We start from the raw sequence: 25,879 nt of genomic DNA on the forward strand, positions 1-25,879 counted from the left end.
AGCCATGTTAAAATAGTCCAGAATTTTGAAACTAGGGCCATAAGTTAGTTGATTGGTCGGTTTTGAAAAACAGTAGTTTTGCAATTCACACTACTGGATTTATAAATGGCAGTCAGTTTAATACAACAGGAAGTACAATTCATATGGCAGCTGTTGCTGCGTTGGTTAAAAACAAACATGCCGCAAACTCTTCACTCCCCTCCTTCCCCTTTTACTTCATAACTGACAATACCAATGTGCAGCACTGGATGATGATGACTTAATAGGTAGACAGGAAGTGTGAATGTTGTCTGAAGAGGGAAGAGAATTTTTAAGCAAGGTGCATGCTAGTTTAGGCCCATGCTCCTGAGGAACAGTTTGTGACAGTTTGGCACACACTGTAAGAAAATAACGAATTCCAAATATTTCTCTCTCTCTCTTTCTCTGCCCGATACTGTGAGCTGACGGGTCGCTTCTCTAATAAGATACCTGTAACTCAGGCCTGTGTAACAAGACGTTCCCCTCAATCATTTTCAAGCACCTTAGCTTCCTGGAAGAGAAGACGCAAGGGCTTTATGCTCCTCGTTTGAGATGTAACTTTTCTCAAACTCACTCTCCGAGGTCATATTGTGTACTTTGCAACAAGGAACATTCATACACCAAAATAAAGTATCTGAACTTTAATTTCTTACAGGGACCTTATCCTACATCAGTGATATATGAATTGGCTGTGATGGGAAGAGGTGGATAAATTATGAAAAGTTCAACGAAATTGCTATCGTGGCTTCAATCTGGTAAGAGAAGTGTGGATCGGGAGGAGAAAGTGTCAAGCACAAGAACTGAAGAGGACAAAAGTGAACTGAAGAGGACAAAAGTGAACCGAGCACAGGTGGGCGGAGCCAGGGTGTGGCCAGGGGTGGCCGTGGCCACCCTTGGCCTAAGCTTGGCAACCCCTTTGGTCATCCCGCTCACAACCGCTGTTTCTGTCTACTTTTTTTGTTGACAAGAATTGCGTTTATTTAAACGCAGAACCGTCTCTTTAAGACCACAAAAAAACGGGAGACTTTTCAGATGTGCACTTCAACATCGCCTCAGCGCCAAGCGCAAGTCAAATGCACGTGGAAATGATACAGGTGCCGAATGAGCTTCAGCAGAACAACAGTGAACAGCGAACATTAGCTTACGTCAATGTTTCTCAACTGGTGGGTTGCAAGACTGCGCACTTTTCAATCACACAAATACATGTATGTACAGGTGCTGGTCATATAATTAGAATATCGTGAAAAAGTTCATTTTTTTATTGTAATTTTTTTTAAAAATGAAACTTTCATATATTCTAGATTCCCTACATGTAAAGTAAAATATTTCAAAAGTTTTTTTTTTTTTTTAAATTTTGATGATTACAGCATAAAGCTCATGAAAGTCCAAAATCCAGTATCTCAAAATATTAGAATATTTCCTAAGATCAATCAAAAAATGGATTTTCAAAATAGAAAAGTTCAAGTTCTTTAAAGTATGTTCATTTGTGCACTCAATACTTGGTCGGCAGCACATATTACAGCAAATGACTTGCTCCTAGCACAAATTACAGCATCGTTGAAGTGTGGCATGGAAGTGATCAGCCTGTGGCACTGCTGAGGCACTATTGACCCTTCAGATCATCTGTATATTGTTGGATCGACTGTTTCTCATCTTTCTCTTGAAAATATCCCATAGATTCAGGGGTCAGGCATGTTGGCTGGCCAATAAAACACAGTAATATCATGGTCAGCAAACCACTTGGAAGTGGTTTTTGCACTGTGGGCAGGTGCTAAAGTCCTGCTGGAAAAGGAAATCAGCATCTCCATAAAGCTTGTCAGCAGATGGAAGCATAAAGTGCTCCAAAATCTCCTGGAAGATGGCTGCATTGACTTTGCACTTGATAAAACACAATGGACCAACACCAGCAGACGTCACGCCCCCCCAAATCATTACTGACTTCAGAAACTTCCCACTAGACTTCAAGCAGCTTGGATTCTGTGCCTCTCCAGTCTTCCTTCAGACTCTGGGACCATGATTTCAACATGAAATGCAAAATTTACTTTTATCTGAAAAGAGGACTTTCGACCACTGTTCACTGTCCAGTTCTTTTTCTCCTTAGCCCAGGTAAGATGCTTCTGACGTTGTTTCTGTTTCAGAAGTGGCTTGGTAGTCCTTTTCCTGAAGATGTCTGAGTGTGGTGACTCTTGATGCGCTGACTCCGCCTTCATTTGACTCATTGTGAAGCTCTCCCAAGTGTTTGAATCGGCTTTACTTGACAGTATTCTCAAGCTTGTGGTCATCCCTGTTGCTTGTGCACCTTTGCCTACCCAATTTCTTCCTTCTAGTCAACTTTGCATTCAATATGCTTTGATACATCACTCTGTAAACAGCCACCCCATTCAGTAATGACCATCTGTAACTTACTCTCTTTGTGGAGGGTGTCAATGATTGTCTCCTGGACCATTGCCAAGTCAGCAGTCTTTCCCATTAGTGTGTTTTCAAAGAACAAGAGATACCCGGAATTTATACTGGGATGGGATGGTCATTTAATGAAACTCAAATGTAAATATTCTAATATTTTGAGATACTGGATTTTGGACTTTCATTAGCTGTACGCTCTAATCAACAAAAAAAAAAAAAAAAAAAAAAAAAAAAAACTTTTGAAATGTTTTACTTTACATGTAGAGAATCTAGTATAAATGAAAGTTTTATTTTTAAAAATAATTTACAATAAAAAAAATGAACTTTTTCATGATATTCTAATTATATGACCAGCACCTGTAAGTACAGTGTTGATGTTCAAACTGTGCATTTACAGTGTTTAACAAAAATAAATATACTTATTTGGAATAAACTGCCTCGTTTTTGAACTTTAGCTGAATAGTTGGGCCTACTACGCTAATGTATTTAAATGTTGGTCATTATGGTGGTACTTGGAGAGAGAAATATTTTCTGAGGTGGTACTTGGTGTAAAAAGTTTGAGAACCACTGTCTTACATCCTTTAGCAGATATACACTGTAAACCCTAATGCTCAAAATACTCAATTGGTTTGAGTAGGACAAACTTAAATTGAACAAATTAGTTCAGTTAAATTATCTGCTATGAGTATTTAGAACTTTCTTTTTCTTTTGAGTTCATAGCATTGACACAATTCAAGTAAACTGAACTGTTTCATTGTTTTGAGTTGTATGAACTAAACATTTAATTTATACTAACTTAAGTTTAACTGAAACTGGTCTGGGATTTCTACTTTCCAGCATGCTTTGCCCATGGCACTCGAAAGGGAGAGTAAATGCTAAAATTATGTGTTATATAATGTTTTTTTGCACAAGATTAATGGTAAGGGATATTTAGTAGTGATTAATGTTATTAACGATTAATGTTATTAATGTTATGCTAATTTAGAAGAGTTTCTGTTAATGTGGGTTTTTGGAGAGTTACCATCATGGTGACAAGTATAGCGCATGTGGCTTGGTTTGAGAGCAGGTAAGTTACATGTTTTAAGTTGTTGTACTCATTCAGTAAGTGCTCTACCATGCTATTGTTTACATGTTAGCAAATTAGCAGGTTGACATTTTCTGTATTTTCTTAGGGTTTACAGTGAAGTAAATAACTAATTTCATTTGCAAGCACTCAAAATAAAAAAGTTAATTAACTAAATATTTTATGTTAATTGCTATCAAAATGTATGAGTTAGCTAACTCAGTACTTCAAGTTAGGAGCAATAAGCATGCATGAGTACTACAAACTCAAAACTTGATAGTTCTGCTTACTTGGGACCATCATAACTCAAAAAAAAAAAGATGTAACTGATTACCTCAAATTTTTTTGAGTTAGCCCAACTTTATTTGGGTTTACAGTGTAACCTACAGGATAATTTTAGATTTTATTCAGTAAGGAGGAATTAAGTAACAGTAAAGACATTTATAATGTTACAAAATATTTCTATTTCAAACAAAGGCTGTTCTTTTGAACTTTCTATTCATCAAAGAATCCTGAAAAAAAGCATCACGGTAAAAATTCAGCTTTGGCATCACAAGAATAAATTACATTTTTAAATACATTCAAATAGAATTATTTTAAATTGTATTTTTTTCACTGTCAAAGTTATGTTCTGTTTCTCTGTATTGTTTTAGTCATGGTTTTCATTGTCTTTGTTTTGCCTTAGTTCTAGGGCACGTTCAAGTTTAAACCGGTGTGCAACGTTCTGCTACGTTATCCGGATTGAACGACATGTTTCCTGGAAATGGTGTGCAACGGTGTGCAACAGGTTTGAGATACGTTTTCTCTTGTTTGGTGGGTATGTCAGAAATGTCAGCCCAATCAGCGGCAAGATGTATATAAACCATGAGGTATTAAAGAGACAGCTTGCACAATGGGTATTAATGAAACATAAAAATACTATACTTATATATTTTGCTGTTGTATTGTGAAGTGACACTTTAATAAACTTTTCTATACTCCTCTGATTATATAATGGTAACTATTACAATATCATAGCACAACAGTGATCAGCAATAATGATACGCCTAATACTCACAATAAAAATAATATAGATCAACACAGTCTCGGAGGTAAAAAAATGGATTATCCTTCACCTGAAATGTTTGTCTTTTCATGCTGAATTGCAAGGCAAGTGTATCACAATAATCAGAAGTTTCCACAGATCCCTTCACTCGATTGGGATGTTATTTATTCTGGACGGTAAGGGCAGTGACTGTAATATTGAGCGTATTTTGCAGTATTAAACATGTATTTATACCGACTTCATCAGGCTCCGAAAATTCTTCAAAAAGAACACAAAGAATGGCCTTCTCAGCTGCCATAGTTGCAGCTCCTGCGTCATCAGAACAGGGTGTTCAACGCACCTCCGTTTCCGTTTAAAAAACGTTTTGCAACGTTTTGTCGGGGCTGAACGCAGCCCTAGTCTTCCATTAGATGCCATGGTTCCCAATTAGTCCACACCTGTTCCCTGTTCTGCTGATTACCTTTCTCAGTATATTTAAGCCTTCAGTCGTCCTCAGTTCTTTGTGTTAACAATTACGATGGGATGTGTATGATATTGTTCTTTGTGTTAAAGTGTATTTATAGTTAATTCTGCGTCACTCACCATTCTTTGGAGTCTATTAAACGTAGCCCATGACATTCACAATATTTCTATTTTACTGTACTAAAAATCAACTTCATGAGAGAATTTCACCCAAAATGGGGATAGTTCACCCAAAATCGGTTTCAGAGTTGTTGTCATAATATCTTTTACATTCCGCAGAAGAAAAAGTCACACAGGTTTTGACTGACATGCGGCAGAGTAAATAATGACTTCTTTTTGTGAACTGTCTCTAAGTAAAATAAAAATGTTTATAAAGGATACGATCGCTTAAGCTTAGACTGTTACTATTTATTTTCATTGCAAAGTCTTTTCAAATGACACATACATAAACAAAAATCAAAGCAACATTACCCTTTCAACAAACCACAAGTTGATGCTAAATGCTTGTGGCAATCACCGTGTTGCATTTGCCATTACTCTGAACCAGTTCATCCCACCGTGAACTCAGGGAGCCACTTTTCTCCCATCGATCTGTGTGTCCAACTGTGAAGAATAACTAAAACAAACACCTCAAACGCACCAACATGGAGAGAAGTTACTCCTTCACCAGCGTGCCAATCACATTCACCTACTGAAACAACTTGACAGGTCAGGCGAGGTGAGTCATCAGTGTAAAGTATGACTTTTACATACAATTGTGCATTTTCATATTGATGAAAAAGACAAGGCAGGATGAGGTCCACATTTAGTGCATGGACACATATTCGCACATGGTTAATGAGTATTCTATGCATTATTTCTGTGTAATATGCCATAACACTTATTCTAAATGAGATAATTTGTTGGTCTGGTGAGCACACAAATCCCGTTAAGGTGTAATTTGAGAGTGGTCAGACTGTGCGAGCTCAAAGGTGAAGAGAGCGGGAGGAATTGTGGGTATTGACGCACTTTCAGCGAGCAGAAATATTGAGCAGCGGAAAACTGCTGGAGCCCTTGAGAGAACTATAGAGATAGCTAAACTCTCTGTGAGCTGCTAAATGTCGAATTAAACAGTCAATCAATTTCAGGGTGAATAAGTGCAGGGAAAAGTGAGCGAGAGAAAGAGTAAGAATGGGGCGATGCATCGACATGAGTCAGGCTGGAAATAAATGAGGTCTCGGCTCATAATAAACCCATATTTGTAATAAACAGATGCTGTAGAGCCATAAAATTGTCTTTTTAAATGGAGAGGGATTTGGCTGATGATGCACCATTACACACAGTGTTAACGCCCGACAAGGCCAGGAAGGGCCAGATAGATAGATGAATAGAAAGATGGCACGCTTCTTCTCCATCACACTTTCTCTTTAGGTCTCTCGCTGTGGAATGAACATTGAAGAAATTTTGTAGCGTGAGAAGCTAATTTTATTCATAGGTCTGAAAGATGGATAAAAGAGAATGTAAAAGAGAGGGCGAGGGAGAAAAGAAAAGAAAGAGAAGTCGGGAGAAAAAGACAGCCAGTCAGAAAGAAAGCAATAAAAGATGTATTGAGATTCAGCTGTGTATCAATGCCACACACCACCGAAACAGAACAGCAACAGCCTGAAGCCAATAATGCTACGCTAGTTACACTAATGCTAACAACAAATGACATGTTTGAAGTTTTTTGTCTGAGAATTCATTGTGTAATCATACTTGTTGAATAAAAGCTATACAAAAAAATCCCTCAAATATGTGTGTGTATATATATATATATATATATATATATATATATATATATATATATATATATATATATATATATATAAACTATATATACATATCTATATCTCTCTCTCTCTCTCTCTCTATATATATATATATATATATATATATATATATAAAAACTATATATACATATCTCTCTCTCTCTCTCTCTCTCTATATATATATATATATATATATATATATATATATATATATATATATATATATATATATATATATATATATAATATATATACTATATATATATATATAAAAAACTATATATACATATCTCTCTCTCTCTCTCATATATATATATATATATATATATATATATATATATATATATATATATATATATATATATATATATCTCTCTCTCTCTCTCTATATATATATATATATATATATATATATATATATATATATATATATATATATATAGCACCAATGTAACGATGTTCAACAGAACATACAGCATGGGGGGGCATTTCATTTTCATAGGGGGGCACACATTTTTATGATTTGAGAAACAGACCTTCACCAAAACAATAACATCCCATATTTATTATTATTGAAATAGACAAAGTTCTATATTAACAGCAAAACACAAGATTTATAATTAGACCAAATTACACCAAAAACAAAACCCTTTTGCATTATGCCTATATACTTCACAAACACAAGGCACAAAAGCATTCAATTCCTCGAACAACACATTAACAAAAACGATGCCAAATAGCAATAAAAGTATGTAGACTACATCTGTAGCATATTGATGTGTAACAAAGACTTTGAGTGTACTCCCCATTAAAATAGTTAATAGGCTGCAGGTCTCCAAGTGATACTAGTCGTTTATAAAAATAGCCTAATTATGTTTCATGTTCCGTAATTGTGCGTTAAATATGAATTTTCTGATCATAGGCGGAAGGTGAACCAACTCCACGGAAAGTCTAAGGAGAGGCGCTTCTCATTTAAAAACACATTTAAATAGATTTCCTTGAAATAGTTTCAAGTTTCTTGCCACTGTGCAACCTACATATCCCAACATAAACACTGCTGATAAATTATTTGTTAATAAAGCATCCACGTTCACAAACCACTGTTAATTTGAACAGATTACGTACACAGGTTTTGCCATGACAGAAAGTGCACAAAGGGCGCTCCCTTTATAATCGCAAAAAAAAAAAAAAAATCGTACTCATCTTATTTCATCACAATCTCAAGAAGTTCTGAAACAACAAATGAAACTGACTGCACAATGAATCTCTTCTTTACATAATTGTTTGTTATAATGAGGGAATATTTGCCAGCGTGCAAAACACCAGAGATTTTGTTCAGTGCTAACTTAAACAGCACTGATTGGTTATTGCGTTCAAGAAATCATCAGTGTTTGTGATTGGCTACATTGTATGTTTGTGGTATGTTTGTGATTGGCTACATTGCTCAACACTACAAAAACACGTTGTAAGCCTTGCCGTTCTTCAGAGCGCAAACACAGATATGCACTGGATCCTTTGCCAAATATTTCACCGATATACTAATATTACAGTGAAAACCCTAGAACAGTAGTTTATGTGCAGCTTTTCCATCTAAAAGCAATCAAAAGCAGCAGCAGTAGGCAGTGGTTTGAGTGAGAAAATTTCACACTAGTCTCAAGTCCATGGCAAGGGGAAGATAAGCCTCGCCCAGCCACTCCGCCTAATTTCTGAAGATAATGTGTTGTTTAAAGTCCACAGCAATATGGATTTTGCTGTCAATAGTAAGTTTGCTGAATGACCATATGATTAGGGGGCACGTTGTGTCATCTTGTGCCCCACCACTGCATGTTGTTCCCCCCTTGGCGACAGGCCTGGGACTGCCACATAAACAAAACAACAACATAAATTTCCCATGCCTGGTCCTCTCTCATCCTTCACTGTAATCACTGCTTCTTTTGTCCTTCCGGAGCTCCTCCATGGGACTTGCGACCATTGAGATTCACAGGTGTCGCACATTGGCCGTCACTCTACTGGCCTCATTCTGCTCCCACGGCTCTTGGCCCCACCCTGATCGTCACATATATAGCTAGACCCCAGGCTAAAAACCTGGTATAAGCTCTTGGTCTACCTAGTTGTAGCAGCTAGACCTCCTTGGCTAAGCTAATAGATGCTTGGTTGAGCTGGTTAACCATGTTTCCATCATAGATAGGCACTTTAAACAGGTATGTCCTGTTTATTTTTTATTTTTTTTTCCAACAAGGCCTGCAGTCCTGTACCAGACAGCTCATTTGGAGGTGTCTTATATCACAAACACATCCAGTTACAAACCAAGAGTCATGTACATAAACAAAGCAATTAAAAAATGGAGCAGAAACACAAAGAAAGAGATGCAAGGAATAATAATGTAAACTGGCAGTGGGAGAATAATGGAGCGCCTGTAGATGCCGAGAGGAATTATCCTGCTCATTTTCTCAGTGTTCTGTCTGTTTGAGAATGTGGCAAAAATCAGCACCGTGGGATTGAAGAAAGATGAGGAGGAAGTGAAGACCTGTGCTCTACAGCTACACACTCTTTACTCTAGTAATTATGTCCCTATCTCAAGGGCACCTTGTCCTCCAACATCACTCTCGAGTCAGAGAAAGGTGTGGGACGGCGTATAACCTCACATGTACAGAACAAAGGCATAATTGAGGCACCACAGTGATTAGCCTCAGTGCCATTTGTTGAGAACGCACATCTGCACCTGTGCATGGACTCTATGGGCCTTTACTGGCAGATGATAAAAAAAAATAGCAGCTGTAAATATTTCCCACAAACCCCCTTTGGCCATGCACAAAATGTCTGAAATCTCCCTATCTCCCTTCCCTCATTTTCACTTTCCTTGAGGCTGCAAAAGTATCCAAAACCTGTAAAGAGCAGCACAATGCAGCACTCCACACACACCTATCACGGAGTGACATGAGGGAGGGACAGGACTGCTGGGAGATAAAAAGAGGCTGGGAGAAAAAAGGGCTACAGGCTGACAGAATTTTTGGACAAGGATAATATTTATTTATTTATTATATTATTTATATTAAATATTATAATAAATTATAAAAAACTATTTATGATTCATGACTTACAAATTGCCATCATTGTAACAATTACCTATTTAGATTAAGACTTAAAAGACGTCTTAAATTGTGTCAACTTAAAACAGCTCTATGCAAATTGTTCCCTTTGTTTACACCATTTTATATTGCTCAATATAATGTGCTTCAGTCAGGTTTTCTATAAGAAGTGTTCATTGTTGTCAAGCAAAAGCAAAAAGTGCTTGTTGTCTTAAGCTAAACAATTGTGACAATATCTCATTGTATAAACACTCATGAGTCAAAAAACACTCATGAAACACTTAAATCACCATTCAGACTTCAAAACTTGGTACATAAAACATGACAAGTGTAGCAATCAACAAACTGCTCATTTGAGTAGAGGAACAAACTCATCCTGACTTCACACTTCAAAAACAGGATTTTCACCCTAAATACTCAATTGCTATATTTTACAGTGGAATATATATAATAAAAAGATATATAATATCACTTTATTTAATATTATTGTAATTATTATTATTATTGTTTTATAATCATAATTATATATAATTCCAAAATGTTGGCCAAATTGTGCAGCCTTACAAATAAGCACCCAAACCTGATTATTTTTTATTTTTTTTTGTAATTTCCTTTTAAATTGCAATCACAATTCAGAAAAATGCAATTAGATTTTCCCCTAAATTGGGCAGCCCTACCTCTCTTTGCATTGGCGGCTTACGCATGTTTGTGATGCCTGTTCAAAACAAGCGCATTAACAACAGTTCATTCAAATTAAAATGTTTATTGCACCTAATTTTCACACCAAATATTTTGACTTGGTATGAACGGGCCTAAGAATCATTTTTTGCTAAGAAGAGCCAAAACTGAAACACAATAGACCAATGGTTTGATCTATATGGCGTAACAGACAATTAAATTTGTGAGTACCTGAGTGATTGATGTTTTCTGTCAGGACTGAGATCAGATAGACTGACAGCTTGCAAGGATAAACTATTCAACCAGCTCCTGGCACAAACTAGAGACATTTCCTCCTGGTTCTGCTAAATTGCACCAAGCTCTAAATCAAATCAGACGCCATCCCTAGCAGGCGGATTTCACAACCCCCCGTTATCGCCTCCTCTCCTCTGCTCTTGATGTGTTTCTTATTACACTGCGAAACTTTTTCAGTCGGATCTGAAGCTCACAGGGTTAATAATTAAGCCTTCGCTCTGGCATGAAAAGCACATTCTCGCGGTCGAGTGGCTTAGTCTACACACCTTATTGCAGTCAACACAGCATATCCAAACAACCCTCCTCTCCCGCACGGATAAAAACACACATGGACGTCCTCGCAGGTGCTGCTCGGCCAATCACAAAGTTCCTCCCACACAGCCTGCTTCAGGAGAATGTAATTGTGGGAAACGCTGTGCTGGCACAGCATGAGAGCATATCTGCACAAATTAACTATAGACTGATGCAGAAAAACAGGCAGGTGTGGATGAGTGCTGGGCCAAGGTGAGGAGTTAAATTACAGAGCCGAGGAATGCACTGTCATCATCTGTGACACAAAATATTCAAGCGTTAATAATCAGTGTGGTATTACAACAGCTAATGAAAAAACATGGAAGTGCAAAAGAACCTGTTATATCATTTCCACCCACAAGCCTGAAACCTAACTTTCACCTAAGTCCCCATGTAGTCAATAATTGTATTCCTTAAAACTGATCTTTGATCACCAAAATGACATATTTAAAAACATTTTCCTGTGGGGGAAAAAAAAAAAAATCTGAAGGTAACTCTACACGCTTGCTTCATTTAGTATACGTGGATCTATGGATATGCTAATTAGCCCCGCCTCCACTCACTTGCACAAGCTCAGAGATCCACTCAGTCAACTTACTGAGGTACAATGGTATATTTTTGTTTATAAATTATTACATAGCAGTAATTAATATGACTACGCTATCAAACAGCTAATAACGTGTTACAAACCATGTTCCCATTCGCGAGTCAGACAGCTGTATCAGTATCCTTAGAAATGCTTTGAACAATTTAGAACGTCAGTGGAGAATGGCATTCATCATAACATCGTAATATACATCATATACCCGCTATATATTGCTAAATCTACCCGATTTTCATATCAACAGAAAAATATACAGGGACAACCTGGCTTTTCACCACAGGGGGACTTTAAATGAAAAGCTTCATTATATGCTAAGCTCTATCAACAGCATTTGTGGCTTAATGTCAATCAATTCAGAAAATAATTTTAATTATCTAATCCGAGTTACATCATAGATAGACCAAATACTATCAGAGTATGTACTGCATTTGATGAATAACATAGTTTAAGTACAGTTGTAAAGTAATATAAATACAATATGGACACTGTTAGGATGTACCAGCGGCCAGAGGTGTAAAAAAAAAAACAGCAGGGGACAAAAATGCACAGTTCAGAGTGGTTTTAATCCAAAAAGTGCAAACAAGTAGTTCTCCCAGTTGTGCACAGTAGCAATAGTCAAAAAAAAAAAACAACAAAGAAAAAAAAAACACACAAAAAAAAAACAAAGAAGATAAATCAAACTTACTTATAATATATGAATAAAGGTAAATTTGGCTATGCCAATGTCCAGGCCCAAAATACATGTGCAATTCAACCTCTCTATCTTCCATTCCCCTAAAATGGCTGCCTTTTAAAGCTTTGGCTCCTCCTATATTTGGAACATACCATTTTACGGGGAACACTTTTAAGTTATAAGCAGATGACAAAATAAAACCATAATTCCTTCATTATAGTTCGCCTCTACAACATACATCATTTGCATATATTACAGTTTAAACTGCTCAAATCAATAAAGACAAGACATATAAGGAAACACTTACATCCACAGTTCTCTCCCTCCCCTATGAGGTCAGAACCAGATGGAGAAATCTGCCATGAGCAAATGTTAGCTTAAAAATGGCTACTTCCCATGTGGACAGGTTTGGCAAGTGAGAGGTGCACCCGAAGGTATGTCTAGCTGTTTGAAATGCATTGAAGTTAACTTGATAACTAAAGAAAATGAAATAAACACCTATTGTATAAAGTATTTTGGTATTCTTTTCTGTGTAACATTATTGGAACAGGATACGTTACTGAACATTAAACATTTAAACAAATAACAATATTTAACAGACAAAAACAAAACTAACAACTTGGGATGACAACTGGGATGTCACAACTCCAAAATTAAGGCACAAACATACAACTACATAAGGATGGTATAGTTTGCCGGCATTGAGTTTGTATGTATGTGTAATGGTGGAAAGAGTTTGTTATACATATACCCATGCTCAGTCCCTTCAAAATAAAAGTCCTAGGTCACAGTCAGTCTTTGACAGACACACTATGGTCATTTTCGCATTAATATTCGATATAGGAATTACACTGGTAATGTACTACCATAAGTTCATAGAAAAACAATAAACAATAATAATTCATGTATGTGTTTTAAAAAAAATATGAGCTTCAAATGTCTGCTTAAACACACAGGCAGGTGTGGATAATAATAATAATAATAATCATTATTATTATTATGTTATTTTGCTTAAAGGATTAGTTCACTTTCAAATAAAAATTTCCTGAAAATTTACTCACCCTCATGTCATCCAAGATGTTTATGTCTTTCTTTCGTCAGTCGAAAAGAAATTACGGTTTTTGATGAAAACATTCCAGGATTATTCTCCTTATAGTGGAATTCAATGGACTCCAAATGGTTGAAGGTCAAAATTACAGTTTCAGTGCAGCTTCAAAGGGCTTTAAATGATACCAGATGAGGAATAAGGGTCTTATGTAGCGAAACAATCTGTCATTTTCTAAAAAACTATACTTTATATCTATATAACAATTAGTTATAATAAAACTTTGACCTGTGGAGGGCAGTAATACATTTAGCAGCATCTACACTGCCAGAATTCTAATAGAGAAGAAGAGAGCTAGTTCAAGACGTGTTTATGGTTAAAAGTATATAATTTTATTTTATTTTTGTTTAGAAAATGACCAATCTTTTTGCTAGACAAGACCCTTATTCCTCGCTTGGGATCGTGTAGAACACTTTGAAGCTGCACTGAAACTGTAATTGGCCGTTTGGAGTCCATTGAAGTCCATTATATGGAGAAAAAATACAGGAATGTTCTCCTCAAAAACCTTAATTTCTTTTCGACTGAAGAAAGAAAGACATAAACATCTTGGATAAGTACATTATCAGGACATTTTAATTTGAAAGTGAACTAATCTTTTAAATACAAGATTTAAGCAAAATAACAATAATAATACTAATAATATTATTTTACAATAAGAATTAGATTAGAATACTACAAATTAAATTATAATACTAATACTTAGTTGCTTGAATAAAAGAACACAGTGCCATGCTTCACTCTCAATTAAATTGCAATCGTTTCCATTTGATAATTGCACTAGTCCATTTTTGCGATTCTGGTTTTATTTGATTTCATGCAGCCCTAGTTGCGATTATATTGCACAAAATTTGCACTTTCATTGTGGAGGTACAAACTACTTGTCTGTGGCAACTTCTGAATACTTCAAACTGTAATCAGTGTGTGTTCTACAATAGAAAAGGCAGATTAAATGATGACAATTTTCATCTCTGGGTGATCTTCTTAATGTAAAATTGTCCAAGAAAAGAAATAACAAGCCACATTTTTTTTTTTTTTTTTTTTTTAATTCTAAACTGGGGAGAAACTTTAAATCACTCATTGGGATTTAATTTTCCGGACTGTTATAAAGCGGTTGCATGTAGAGATGGAAGTCAGTTGCCTCTGAACATAAATTCACCACCTGAAGACATAAATCAGCCATTAAAAAGCTAATTGTTTTTCTACTTCCATTTATTCTTTGATCAGGCCATACACGTCCGAGTCTGTGTGGGCCAGAAAACACTAAGCTATCTTTGACACATGGATCTTTTATAAATCAAAGGACATTTATTATCTCCGTACAAACAACCTGGGGAATTCTCAGATATGGAGCGCCACAATATCATTATAAAAGCCAATCCGCCGGGTGTATCGAATACGTCCCATGATTACTTCCACACGAAAAGCTCTGCTGACATAATGAACGGGGCATTTGCCGAGCCTGTGATAACGCTTCTGCTCCGTATTGATCTGATCTGGGAACAGTAGATATCTTTAACACTGCAGTGGAGAGTCTTTTAAATGGCTCACCTCCCATACCTCATTTATCAAATGTAATCTGTTAGTATTCCACAACATTAATCAACCTGCTGTCCCACTTTCCCGTGTATGTGCGTTCATGTGCTCTCATGATTGTATGTGTGGGAGTCTGGGAGATTGTCTAGTTGTTGATTTTGCGTCTGCTCTTGATTAAAGGTGTTTACGGGTAAAAGTGTGTCTTATAAAGCTTTGCTGAGACCAATATTGATTCTCTACAAGAATTTATAGCCAACCAATCATACAACAGGTGAACACAAAGCCATTTTACAACATCCAGCCCGGTGTGGAAGAAAATCCAGATGATGTATTCACCCTTTAACTCAGACAATGAGATACAGTTGTAAATCTTTGTACATACAAATGGGATTCTGAAGCATTCTTCCAAAACCTAGTGAGTTTCCTCACTGCTTACAAACCCAGCCACCTTCAAAGGCAACACCCTAACTGTCATATAAATGACTGATTTGGAACACTAGATCTGTACAGAATACAAATAGAGCTCCTCAAATGAATGGGATTCAATTCAAAACAGATTTCAAAAGAAGGGAGAGCTTCATAAGCAGAAATCATTTTTCATTATTTTACACAATTTATATTAATACTTTTCAGCATTGAATGAATTACAATCATAACTGGCATTTCTCTTGCTTCGTTCATCATCTTTGATTTTATTTTCACTGAGCTTTGTTGCCATCTTGGTTTTACTCATTTATTTTTGTTTCTGAACTTATTTATCATGTTGGATTTATGTTTGAGCTTGTCAACCATTTTGGATTTTTTTTTTTTTCCCCAGAGCCTTTCCAACATCTTGGATTCATTTATTTATTAATTTTCTGTTTCTGAGCTTACCCACCATGTTGGATTTTGTTTTCCCTGAGATTGTCCACCATATTGGATTTATTTTTCCTCTCAGTTCTTGGAGCCTTCTTGGAGTTAACTTTTCAATAAAACTGTCCAACGTCTTGGAGTTATTCGTTTATTTTTTTAATTTACTTTTTTACAGAGTTTATCCACCATGTTGGATTTATGTTTTTACTGAGTTTGCTCGCCATATTGGATTTATTTTTTCATCCGCCATCTTGGAGTTAGCTTTTCTCTGAACTTGTACGCTATCTTGGATTTATTAGACCGAAACAAGGTACAGTATATTAGGACATAGCATAATTTTAAGGCATCATAGGTGCATTCCTGAAATAAAGGCTGTTTCAAAAGGAATTTTAGACCACACTTTGTGCACCTATGCTGCCTTAAAATGCTTAAAACAGTGCTGACTAGGTTTTGGAACAGAATTCACACAGTTTATACAAGATCTTAGTGCTGCCAGCAATCTGTCATCGCAATCTGATCAGTAGTAAAAGAGCGTAATCCCTTAAAGTTCCTCCATTAAAAAACTCATTCAGCTGAGGTCCCTCGTCCACCTGATAACACCCAAGACAAAGATATGAATCCCTGTGAGTTTAGTGGCAATCACTCACTCACCTTTCTTGTCTCCAAAGAAGAGTGTCTGTTGTGCAGGGTTTGACCACTGGAGGGAGGTGTTGTCATTGTGTTCCACACGGCAGGTCAAGTTGGCTATCCCTCCTTCTGTCACAGTCATGTTCTGGACAATAGGGAACTGGCCTTGGGCTCCTGGAAAAGACAGACGAAACTAGGTGAGAGACAGTCACAACCACAGCAACATATGGAGCATTCAAACTTTAGCAAGAGCGCTCAACATGAAGGTATGAATAGAAAGAATAAAGAAGAAAAAGCCAAAACGCGCAAAACCACAGTGCTTGGGAAGAGTAAAACAGCTCTTGCCACAGAAGTTCTTGTATTATTAATGACATAAAAACTACCAAGCATTACAATGTTTTACTGATGGTTAAAAATAGACCATGACGGAAAATACACAACCCAGTCAGTCAAAGTGACAGATAATGATTATTTGCAGCACAACCTCTGGCTAAGATGTGTTTTCCTGAAGCCCAGATCATGTGGTTTGGTTTGTGGAAGAGCTGCCCCAGAATGGCAGAGTGGAAGATAGCTATTTACATCTAAACATCAGTGAGAATTACAGAAGGCGATGAAAGTTACTTCCATCATTCAACACTAAATCATAATCTGAAACAGTCTGAAAGAGATGATGAGAACAGGCTAACTGCTAAACTATTGCCTTCAGAAACACACGGTCTGTGAATGAACATTCAAGTGTATTTTTAACGGCAATCAGATGACAATAAGCAACGTTTGTGGTAGGAATTATTTCCTAAGGTGTTATAGGAATTGAGGACTCATCAGAAATCAGAATAAAACTAAATTTTTTGTTTTAGACTGCCGATATTCTTAGCTCCAGGAGACCAAGGTGAATTTATATATATTTTAATTCCTTTAGATTGATAAATAAACCAAATAAATCAAATATATCACACACATTTGAAAGTTTGAAAGTGACTTCTGTGTGAGCTGTGTTTGATACATTGCTACACGTTTTGCCTGCAAAATTTCACCAAAATGTGACCACACCTTAAGAATGTCACTTGAAAATGTGTAATATTGCCCTTCAAAGCTTTCATAGTTGTAGGGGGCCAGTTAAAGTGTCCAGATTAGCTCTTTGCTATATCCCAAGTCAAAAGAACCAAACATCAACCGTCTCTATAATAGACCCCCCACATACAAAGGACATCTAAAGACAACAGATAAGGGTCACTCGTGAGCCCTTGCTCACTACGATCTGAGCAGAAGACTGAATAAAGGTTTAGCTCAGTGAGAAATAATTCACAAACTGACATCCATCACGGCACCCCAGGGTTAGACAGGCAATAACAGATCACCTTGTGCAGGGAGGGGACTCATAGGGGAGCCAATGAAAAACTGTACACACACACACACACACACACACACACACACATAGACAACCCTGGAAAGGACATGATAGATGAATAATCTGTATTTATTTAAAGTGAAGAAGTGATGACTCTCACAAACCAGAGGTCAACATCTCCAGCACCACTGCTGCCAGACAATGAGACATCAGGAGAAATGAAAAATGTCAGAATGTGATGTAATAGGTAAAAGAGAAGGACGATGGTGCAATGGAAGAGAAACGCGTGTCCTAACCAGTTAAGTTTTGAGTGTGAAGTCATTTTTAAGTTCTAACTGAATGGGAAGTGATGAAAATAGCAACCAAACAGCCACATAAGTCATGGATTAAAATGTAATAGATGTGATTTAGCGCATGATTAGGGCACAGATTGGTGGTTGATGAGAGAAATAGAGATCGACGGGTATCTAGTTTGATTCAACTCTGCAAATTTAGCATCTTTTTCCTGTTCACTGCTAATTGCAGCGTGTCACAATTAGCCTGATTTGAGGGCCTGTCCAGATATGGTGTAGCTTTCATAAGAGAACCAGGAGGACAAGAAAGAGTGGGTGAGAGACAGAGGGAGAGAGAGCTGCTAAGGGCCTCTCCACAGGCTCCCTGACAGAAGAGCACATTGGCCAGCTGTGGTGCTTATTTCTTTTCTGTGCCTCTGGCGGTCACATTACATACACACACAGACACACTGAAGAGGTGTCGATTTGGGATTTATTTAATTTCCTCGCTTGTTTTAGTGAGACAGAAACAGTTGCATATTCCACAGTCATGATTATTACTATCACGCTGTAGCTTAGCACTGTAATGCTGATGTTCCAACTGATGCAAATGATTTGCACCAAACTTGATGTTAATGTATAATAAAATGTGAAAAAAAATGAGGTACAGGTTTTTGCCAAATATTTGCACAGGAGCTAAACACAGTTCAGTTGCATATTCAGTTCTGGTTTAGTGCGACATCTGGATTCTCTAAATGAACAGACTCCCTTGAATTCAAAAGGACTCAAATTTAATTTTGAGAGTTTTGTAAAACAGAATCGCAATATTTGATCTAGTGGTTGACCAAAATGGATTTTTTTTTTTTTTTTTTTCATGGCTGGTGACATCAAGAGAGCAGGGTGGCTGATATAAAACCAAATTATATGATATCTTACTATTTCAAAGATGTATTCTTAAAAATAAAGGTTTCAAACGGGGTTTTTTGTAGCAATGCAATCGAAAAACCATTCTGGGTTCCTCCAAAGAACTTTTTTCTGTTAACAGTTTTTAAAAGTATTTTTTAAAACTTTTTTTTTTTTTTTTTAGTGTAAAGACTATTTTAATTATCTGAAGAACATTTTTCCATTATAAAGAACCTTTTGTGCAATGGAAAAGTTCCATGGACGTGAAAGGTTCTCCATGAAACCATTGATGCCAATAAAGAATCGGTCACTGTCTGTCAGTGCATTGTGAATTGACCCTTCGCAGGGAGTTTGATTGACAAGCGATCTAACCAATCAGAACGTCGAATCCGCCATTTTGTCCGACAAAGCAGGTGGAGTTAAACTTGAAAAATGGTGTGTTGACGTCTTTCCGCATTTGAAACAACATTTCTTCTCATGTTCATTCATGTTTACTTGATGCTATAAATGAACTAGTAAGAAGAGATGATCGGTTTACGAGCCTCTTGAACTGAGGCGCTACAGCGCTCTTTCACGACACATTAAAGAGCCACAAAGCGGTTTTTATTTTTTGAATTTCTTAAAAAACTACACAGTTTGAAAGCTGGGAATTTGTTTAATATCATAAATAACCTGCTTTGTCTTTTTTGTCGACTTGTTGTCAGTATTGTCTTTGCTCCGCGATATATTTTTCACTGCGTGTGGTGTGACAGCGCCACAGCTTGTCGGACAAAGCAACAGTAACTAATGGGGGTGGGTCTTTGCGAAGGGTCAATTGGCCTTAAAATTTTGTAAATAACACATGCATAACACTTTATGCAATTAAATTCATTTAAATAATTACTCAAATTAAAAAATTCTGCTGTCAGGCGCTGGTGTTCTCAGTACTGTCAAAATAAAAGTCCAGGTTCTGACTCTTATCGACCAAACAGAAAAGCTCATGCTGATATTTAAAAAATGCCAAATATTGGCCCATATATTTCATCCTTAGCTATATATATATATATATATAACAAACCACTATTTTGTACACAATCTGCCATATTTGCTTTTAAGAAAAAGAATCAGGCACTGGTTAAAAGGCACATAATAATAATAAAAATAATAATAATTAAAAAAAAAGGTCATAATGTACATGGCTAATTTTGAAAGGCCATTCTGGATCCAGATGGTATAGTTGCAGTGTGCTAACTAGACAAAACATGACCCCATAGTTCATCTTGGCTCAGGGGTCATATGAGACAGTAGAGTAGGTCATTTACTACCTGATTAAGGTCTCCTTCAATCCACAGCATAAGAGGCGGGGGGAGAAAGAGACAGAGAAATGGATCTGTATTACTCTAGGTAGGCAGGATACATTATTCATCTGTATTTTGCATGAAGCATGGCCTGCCAGCCCCTGTCTCTAGTTCTCTCTCTCTGCTTTCTTGATCTCTGCCGTCTTCTCCTGCCTCATTTTCTCATCCCCATCCCTCATCACTCTTCTCTCTATAATCGGGAGAAAGGGTCAAGATCCATGGGAAATCAGTCATGGGAAACTGCTCCAAAACTGTAGGTGCAAATCTGGTTCTATTTTTACACATATGGTTGATGACAAACAATTAAGATTAACGAAACGTGTCAACTTAGGAAATCCTAAGAGGGCCCAAAACTATGTCAATGCAAAAGATGGTCACTGTGGTGTCACCATTCAGGAAAACTGCTAATTAGGAGCCTGGTAATGATCATTAAAAAATAAGAATGCATGGCAGCATCATCTCCAGTGTAGCTGCTATTAGCCAAAGGGAAGTCTAGACAGATAAAATAAAAATTTATTTATGAATGAAAATACATATATAAATAAATAGCATTAAAGGTGCCCTAGAATTAAATATTGAATTTATATTGGCATAGTTGAATAACAAGAGTTCAGTACATGGAAAAGACATACACTGAGTTTCAAACTCCATTGTTTCCTCCTTCTTATATAAATCTCATTTGTTTAAAAGACCTCTGCAGAACAGGCGAATCTCAACATAACACAGACTGTTACGTAACAGTCGGGGTGTACGCCCCCAATATTTGCATATGCCAGCTCATGTTCAATGCATTTCACAAGGGCAGAACGTCTGGATGTGCACAGCTGAATCAACAGACTAGGTAAGCAAGCAAGAACAATAGCGAAAAATGGCAGATGGAGCAATAATAACTGACATGATCATTGATAACATGATATTTTTAGTGATATTTGTGAATTGTCTTTCTAAATGTTTCGTTAGCATGTTGCTAATGTACTGTTAAATGAGGTTAAAGTTACCATCGTTTATTACTGTATTCACGGAGACAAGAGAGTCGTCGCTATTTTCATTTTTAAACACTCGCAGTCTGTATAATTCATAAACACAACTTCATTCTTTATAAATCTCTCTAACAGTGTGTAATGTTAGCTTTAGCCACGCAGCATACCCTCAAACTCATTCAGAATCAAATGTAATACATCCAAATAAATACTATACTTACATGATCCGATGTATGCAAGCAGCATGCATGACGAACATCTTGTAAAGATCCATTTTGAGTGTTATATTAGCTGTGTAAACTGTGTTTATACTGTTCAAGGCAAGCGCGAGCTCCGGGGGAGGGGGAGCACGAGAATTAAAGGGGCCGCAACCTATATATTGGTGCATAGTTAATGATGCCCCAAAATAGGCAGTTAAAAAAATGAATTTAAAAAATCTATGGGGTATTTTGAGCTGAATCTTCACAGACACATTCAGGGGACACCTTAGACTTATATTACATCTTTTAAAAAGAAGTTCTAGGGCACCTTTAATTATAGTATTTATTATAAGAAGTTATAATGTTATAAACGGTGTGTAGCAGTTTTAGGAGAAACTGAAATTGAAGGCCTTAGACAGGTTCCTTAGACAAGTCCTTAATGGAAAATTCATGCTGTTGTTCCAAAGAGTCCATCCTACTCGCTCTTCACTGCAAATATGCTATGTTTTGGACAGGTTTGCTTCCAGCTATTCAGAAATGTCTCTTATTTTGCATATTTCCTGCTAAGAGCGCTTATGAATAACAAACAACTGCTGAGAGACACCTGAAACTACCCACAATACCACAATCGTCAATAGTGAAGCTGAAAACATAATACTTTAAAACATACAGGGAAGAAGGTTTTCAAAATGGAGTCACTCACTCCACCAAAACATACTTAGCTGAAGAGTTAAAAATGTTGAAAAGTTCAACCCTGAGGAACTCACAATACAAAACTTGAAGTAAAATGAATGAATGTCTAAAGAAATAAAGAATAAAATCTTCAGCATATAAATTCATACAGGAAGTATCTGAAAGGTCAAACCAAACAATTAAGCAGATATCTAATTTAAAAAGTACATCTGCTTGCTTGCTTCATTCCTTCTGCTCACTGTAGTGAACTACACAATTTGAACAATGAACTATTATTGTAATTAAAGTAATTGACTTATTATGAAGTACATTTATGAAATCTGATAAGTTTTGCCTTTATTTTTTTTTACCTCTAAACTTCTTTGTTAGGCATTATTTGGAATAAAAAGTTAATTAAGGTCCTAAGATTTAAAAATATTAGATTTTAAATGTGATGTACATGAATCAACTTCATCACATTCCTGATCTTACTGTAAATATTCAGTTTCACTCAATACACACTGCAGAAGTAAAATGGGTTACAAATATGTTAATATTAAACATATTCAGGGGTCATATAATGGTACATGCACTTTTACAAGTTGATTGTACTGAAATGTGTGTTGGCAGTGCCTGTACACAACCATTCTATAAAGATAAAAATCCAGTGTTTTTTTTTTAATCTCCTTATATGTTTTCAGCTGTCTCAAATCGAGCCATCTGACCGTGTGACGTCACACGGTCGGACGCCCCTCCCACGATTGTTAATTGACAGCAGCATTTCAACACAGACCCGCCCCGAGCGAGCTGTCATAGTCCGCCATTGTTGATACGCTGGAGCAGAATTCGTTTTCGAAGGGAATATCCCCCCCGATCAATGTCAATGCTTTCATGTTTGCGCGAATCATTTCTCACCAGACTGCTTTATAAACAAGGCTCAGTATAAAGCAGGTTTTGCTAAGAAGCTGCTCCTGAAAAAAGGATCGGTACCAACTATTTGTGTTCCTGCTGCACCTCCAGAAGTAGTGAGTGTAACGTTTTATTAACCTTTATATTAATCTTTGCAAATCGCTTGCACGCTTCACGATGAATGCGGCTAAAGTTTACACTCAGGGTACATTACGGCATGCTTTCTATGTACAACGTCCTCAATATAATTCATAATCCCATGTTTATAATGAACAACGTGTTTGGTTATTGTGTTATTACAAACTGTGTACGCAGGTGGTAAAGTTAACGTGGTAACACTACACTAAGCTTACTTTTGTTGATGTTTTGTTTATAACAGTGTCTGTTACTGATTAAGAAGTAATGTCAAAAAAACTTCATTGGGGCCGTCATCTTGTTCCAGTTCAAATTGATACGGTTGCACAGATGTGTCCTCAGAGACTCCCGCTGCCATTCTTTCTCCAAAATATACCCTCAGCTGTTGTCAAGGCAACACTCCACGTGTGTTGTGTCAAAACGCCCCACAGAACAGAGGGGCGGGGTGAGCAAAGCTCATTATCATTTAAAGACACATGCATTGAAATGGCTTGCTGAAAACAGAGCTGTTTTTGACCAGGTAAAATGAGTGTTTTCTTACAATACTAATGAGAATTTTTAATTAAAGTATATATAATCAAACTTTTCATTTAGACCCTAAAAAAATCATATTACCTTGTACAAAAATGGCATTATATGACCCCTTTAATAAATTGGTCTCAGTTTTTTTTCCCTGTGGGCTAAAAGGTTATTCAAAGATTTTTTTTTTTTTTTTAACTACATCTATCTGTTCATTCTTTTTGTTTGGTGATACTGCTCTTGAGACACTGTGTGTTGTGATGATTTGATCAAAACCAGCATGCTCATATGTCGACTTAATAGAGCAATGAGGTGAGTCCTTCTGCCTTCCTCTGTGGCCAGTGGCATCTGATTGATACAGATCTCTCCTGGGATCTGGTCTGTCTAATGCAGGTTGAGCTCTCTCTCTCTCTGTATGTATGTCTACTGTTCTCCTCTTCCCCTCTGTTTCTCCTTCCTGTGTGTACGTCCCTCCCTCTCTCTAAGCTCAACAAGCAAAATATAAAATTAGCTCCAGTCTCTCCTAAATGTCCTCAATAACTCTCCCACTGAGAGGTAGAAAACAAAGAGAGAAAAGTCTCATGTGACATAAAGGAACTTACATACGACATATTTCCAAGATCTTAATATCAATTAACATATTAATTGTGTGAAATCTTAAAGGAATAGTTCACCTAAAATTAAAATCCTGTCTTTTTTTTTTTTTTTTACTTAGCCCTTTAAATATGTGAAAACTTTTCAAGTACAAAGATGAAATCTATTAAAACAATAGACAACACCTCACTTCCTTAAGACATATTATAAAACATAATGTAAGACACACAACTGACATTTAGCAGCTGTTTTTTTGTTTTTCCCATCCTCACTCTGCTAATGTTTAGAGGCTCTCACAACATTTGCGATGACGTGAAACATGAATCAGTTGCATGAGTGATCTGTCTTGGCTCTTCCACGTATCTCTGTAACCTTTCAGCAGAGAACTGTAACAAGATGACCTTTAGCAAATATGCTCTTGCTCGGTGAGACGCCAAGGCCAGCCTGGAGGTAGTCATGCCCTTGACCTTTAGCCCTGACGAAGCTGACAGAAGACAGCCAGCCCACATATTACAGCACAAATCAGCCATCTTAACAGTTTTTGCACATTTAAACATATTTAACCAAATCACGCAACTTTGGCGCAATTTGCTCTCCAAGACCACAATTGCTGGAATTTTCTATATAGCATCATTGGTAATGTAGTTTTTCACCATAAATACTGCTGTTAAACATGATTATTTTTAAAATAAGTGAACGGATGGCTTCAACAAAAGCAGATACCTTCAATTAACAACCTCGTAGCTCAAAAGGTCTGTCCTTACAGGTTAAGTTATAGAGCAAAATTTTTACTCTTATGTGAAACTCCCGGTTGTGTGGATTCCTATTGAAATGATTTCAATGCGAAATTTTGCCAAGTAACAGTAAATGTGAAACTGTGCTTTTACTTTTATGTGCTTTTATACAATAATTAGTCTTGTCCCTCGTTTTTACTTCCAGAACCTAACTGTTGTACTCTACAAACACTCTTGGAACGCTGCTTGACCAATCAGGTTCAAGGGGCAAGACTAATTGTTGTATAAAAGTAAAAGTGCAGTCACATTTATGGTTACTTGGCAAAATTTTGCATTGAAATCATTTCTATAAGAATCCACACAACTGGGAGTTTTGCATAAGAGCGAAAAAGTTTTTGTAAAGTTTTTGCAAATTTTGCTCATGTTCAAGTTACGCAAAATCACGTTCATCAGCAGAAAGCCGACTTCTGTGTATCTCTACGCTATGATGGACCTTTTTTGCCCACGAAATTTTACTAATGTGATCGCACCACTGTACGTAGGTGGGATAACTCTAATATGGACAGTTGCTGATGGAGAAAGAACTAATTAGGGCATTTTACCCTGGCACGTATCCTCCAGTGTGATATGACACAAATAGAGCATTAAAAATCCTGGCATATATGTGGACCAGCTCTGTCAAGACAGATGCCTGACAGTTTGGTTTAATCTACCATCTCAACTAGATATTTCTCTTGGATTCAACCTCATCA

General features: G+C 36.7%; 1 protein-coding gene across 3 annotated transcripts in view; it reads right to left on the minus strand.

The window, feature by feature from the left end:
• cadm2a (cell adhesion molecule 2a) overlaps positions 1 to 25,879 on the minus strand; it is a 269,868-nt gene that overhangs the window by 72,680 nt on the left and 171,309 nt on the right. For all 3 annotated transcript variants that reach the window (XM_048178481.1, XM_048178473.1, XM_048178467.1), the window contains one exon: positions 16,549 to 16,698. In XM_048178481.1, coding sequence (XP_048034438.1) covers positions 16,549 to 16,666 — 118 coding nt within the window. In that variant the 5' untranslated portion in view covers positions 16,667 to 16,698. The remainder of the gene's footprint in view (positions 1 to 16,548; positions 16,699 to 25,879) is intronic.

The sequence above is a fragment of the Megalobrama amblycephala genome, linkage group LG2 (genome assembly GCF_018812025.1).
Source record: "Megalobrama amblycephala isolate DHTTF-2021 linkage group LG2, ASM1881202v1, whole genome shotgun sequence".
NCBI classification, from domain to species: Eukaryota; Metazoa; Chordata; class Actinopteri; order Cypriniformes; family Xenocyprididae; genus Megalobrama; species Megalobrama amblycephala.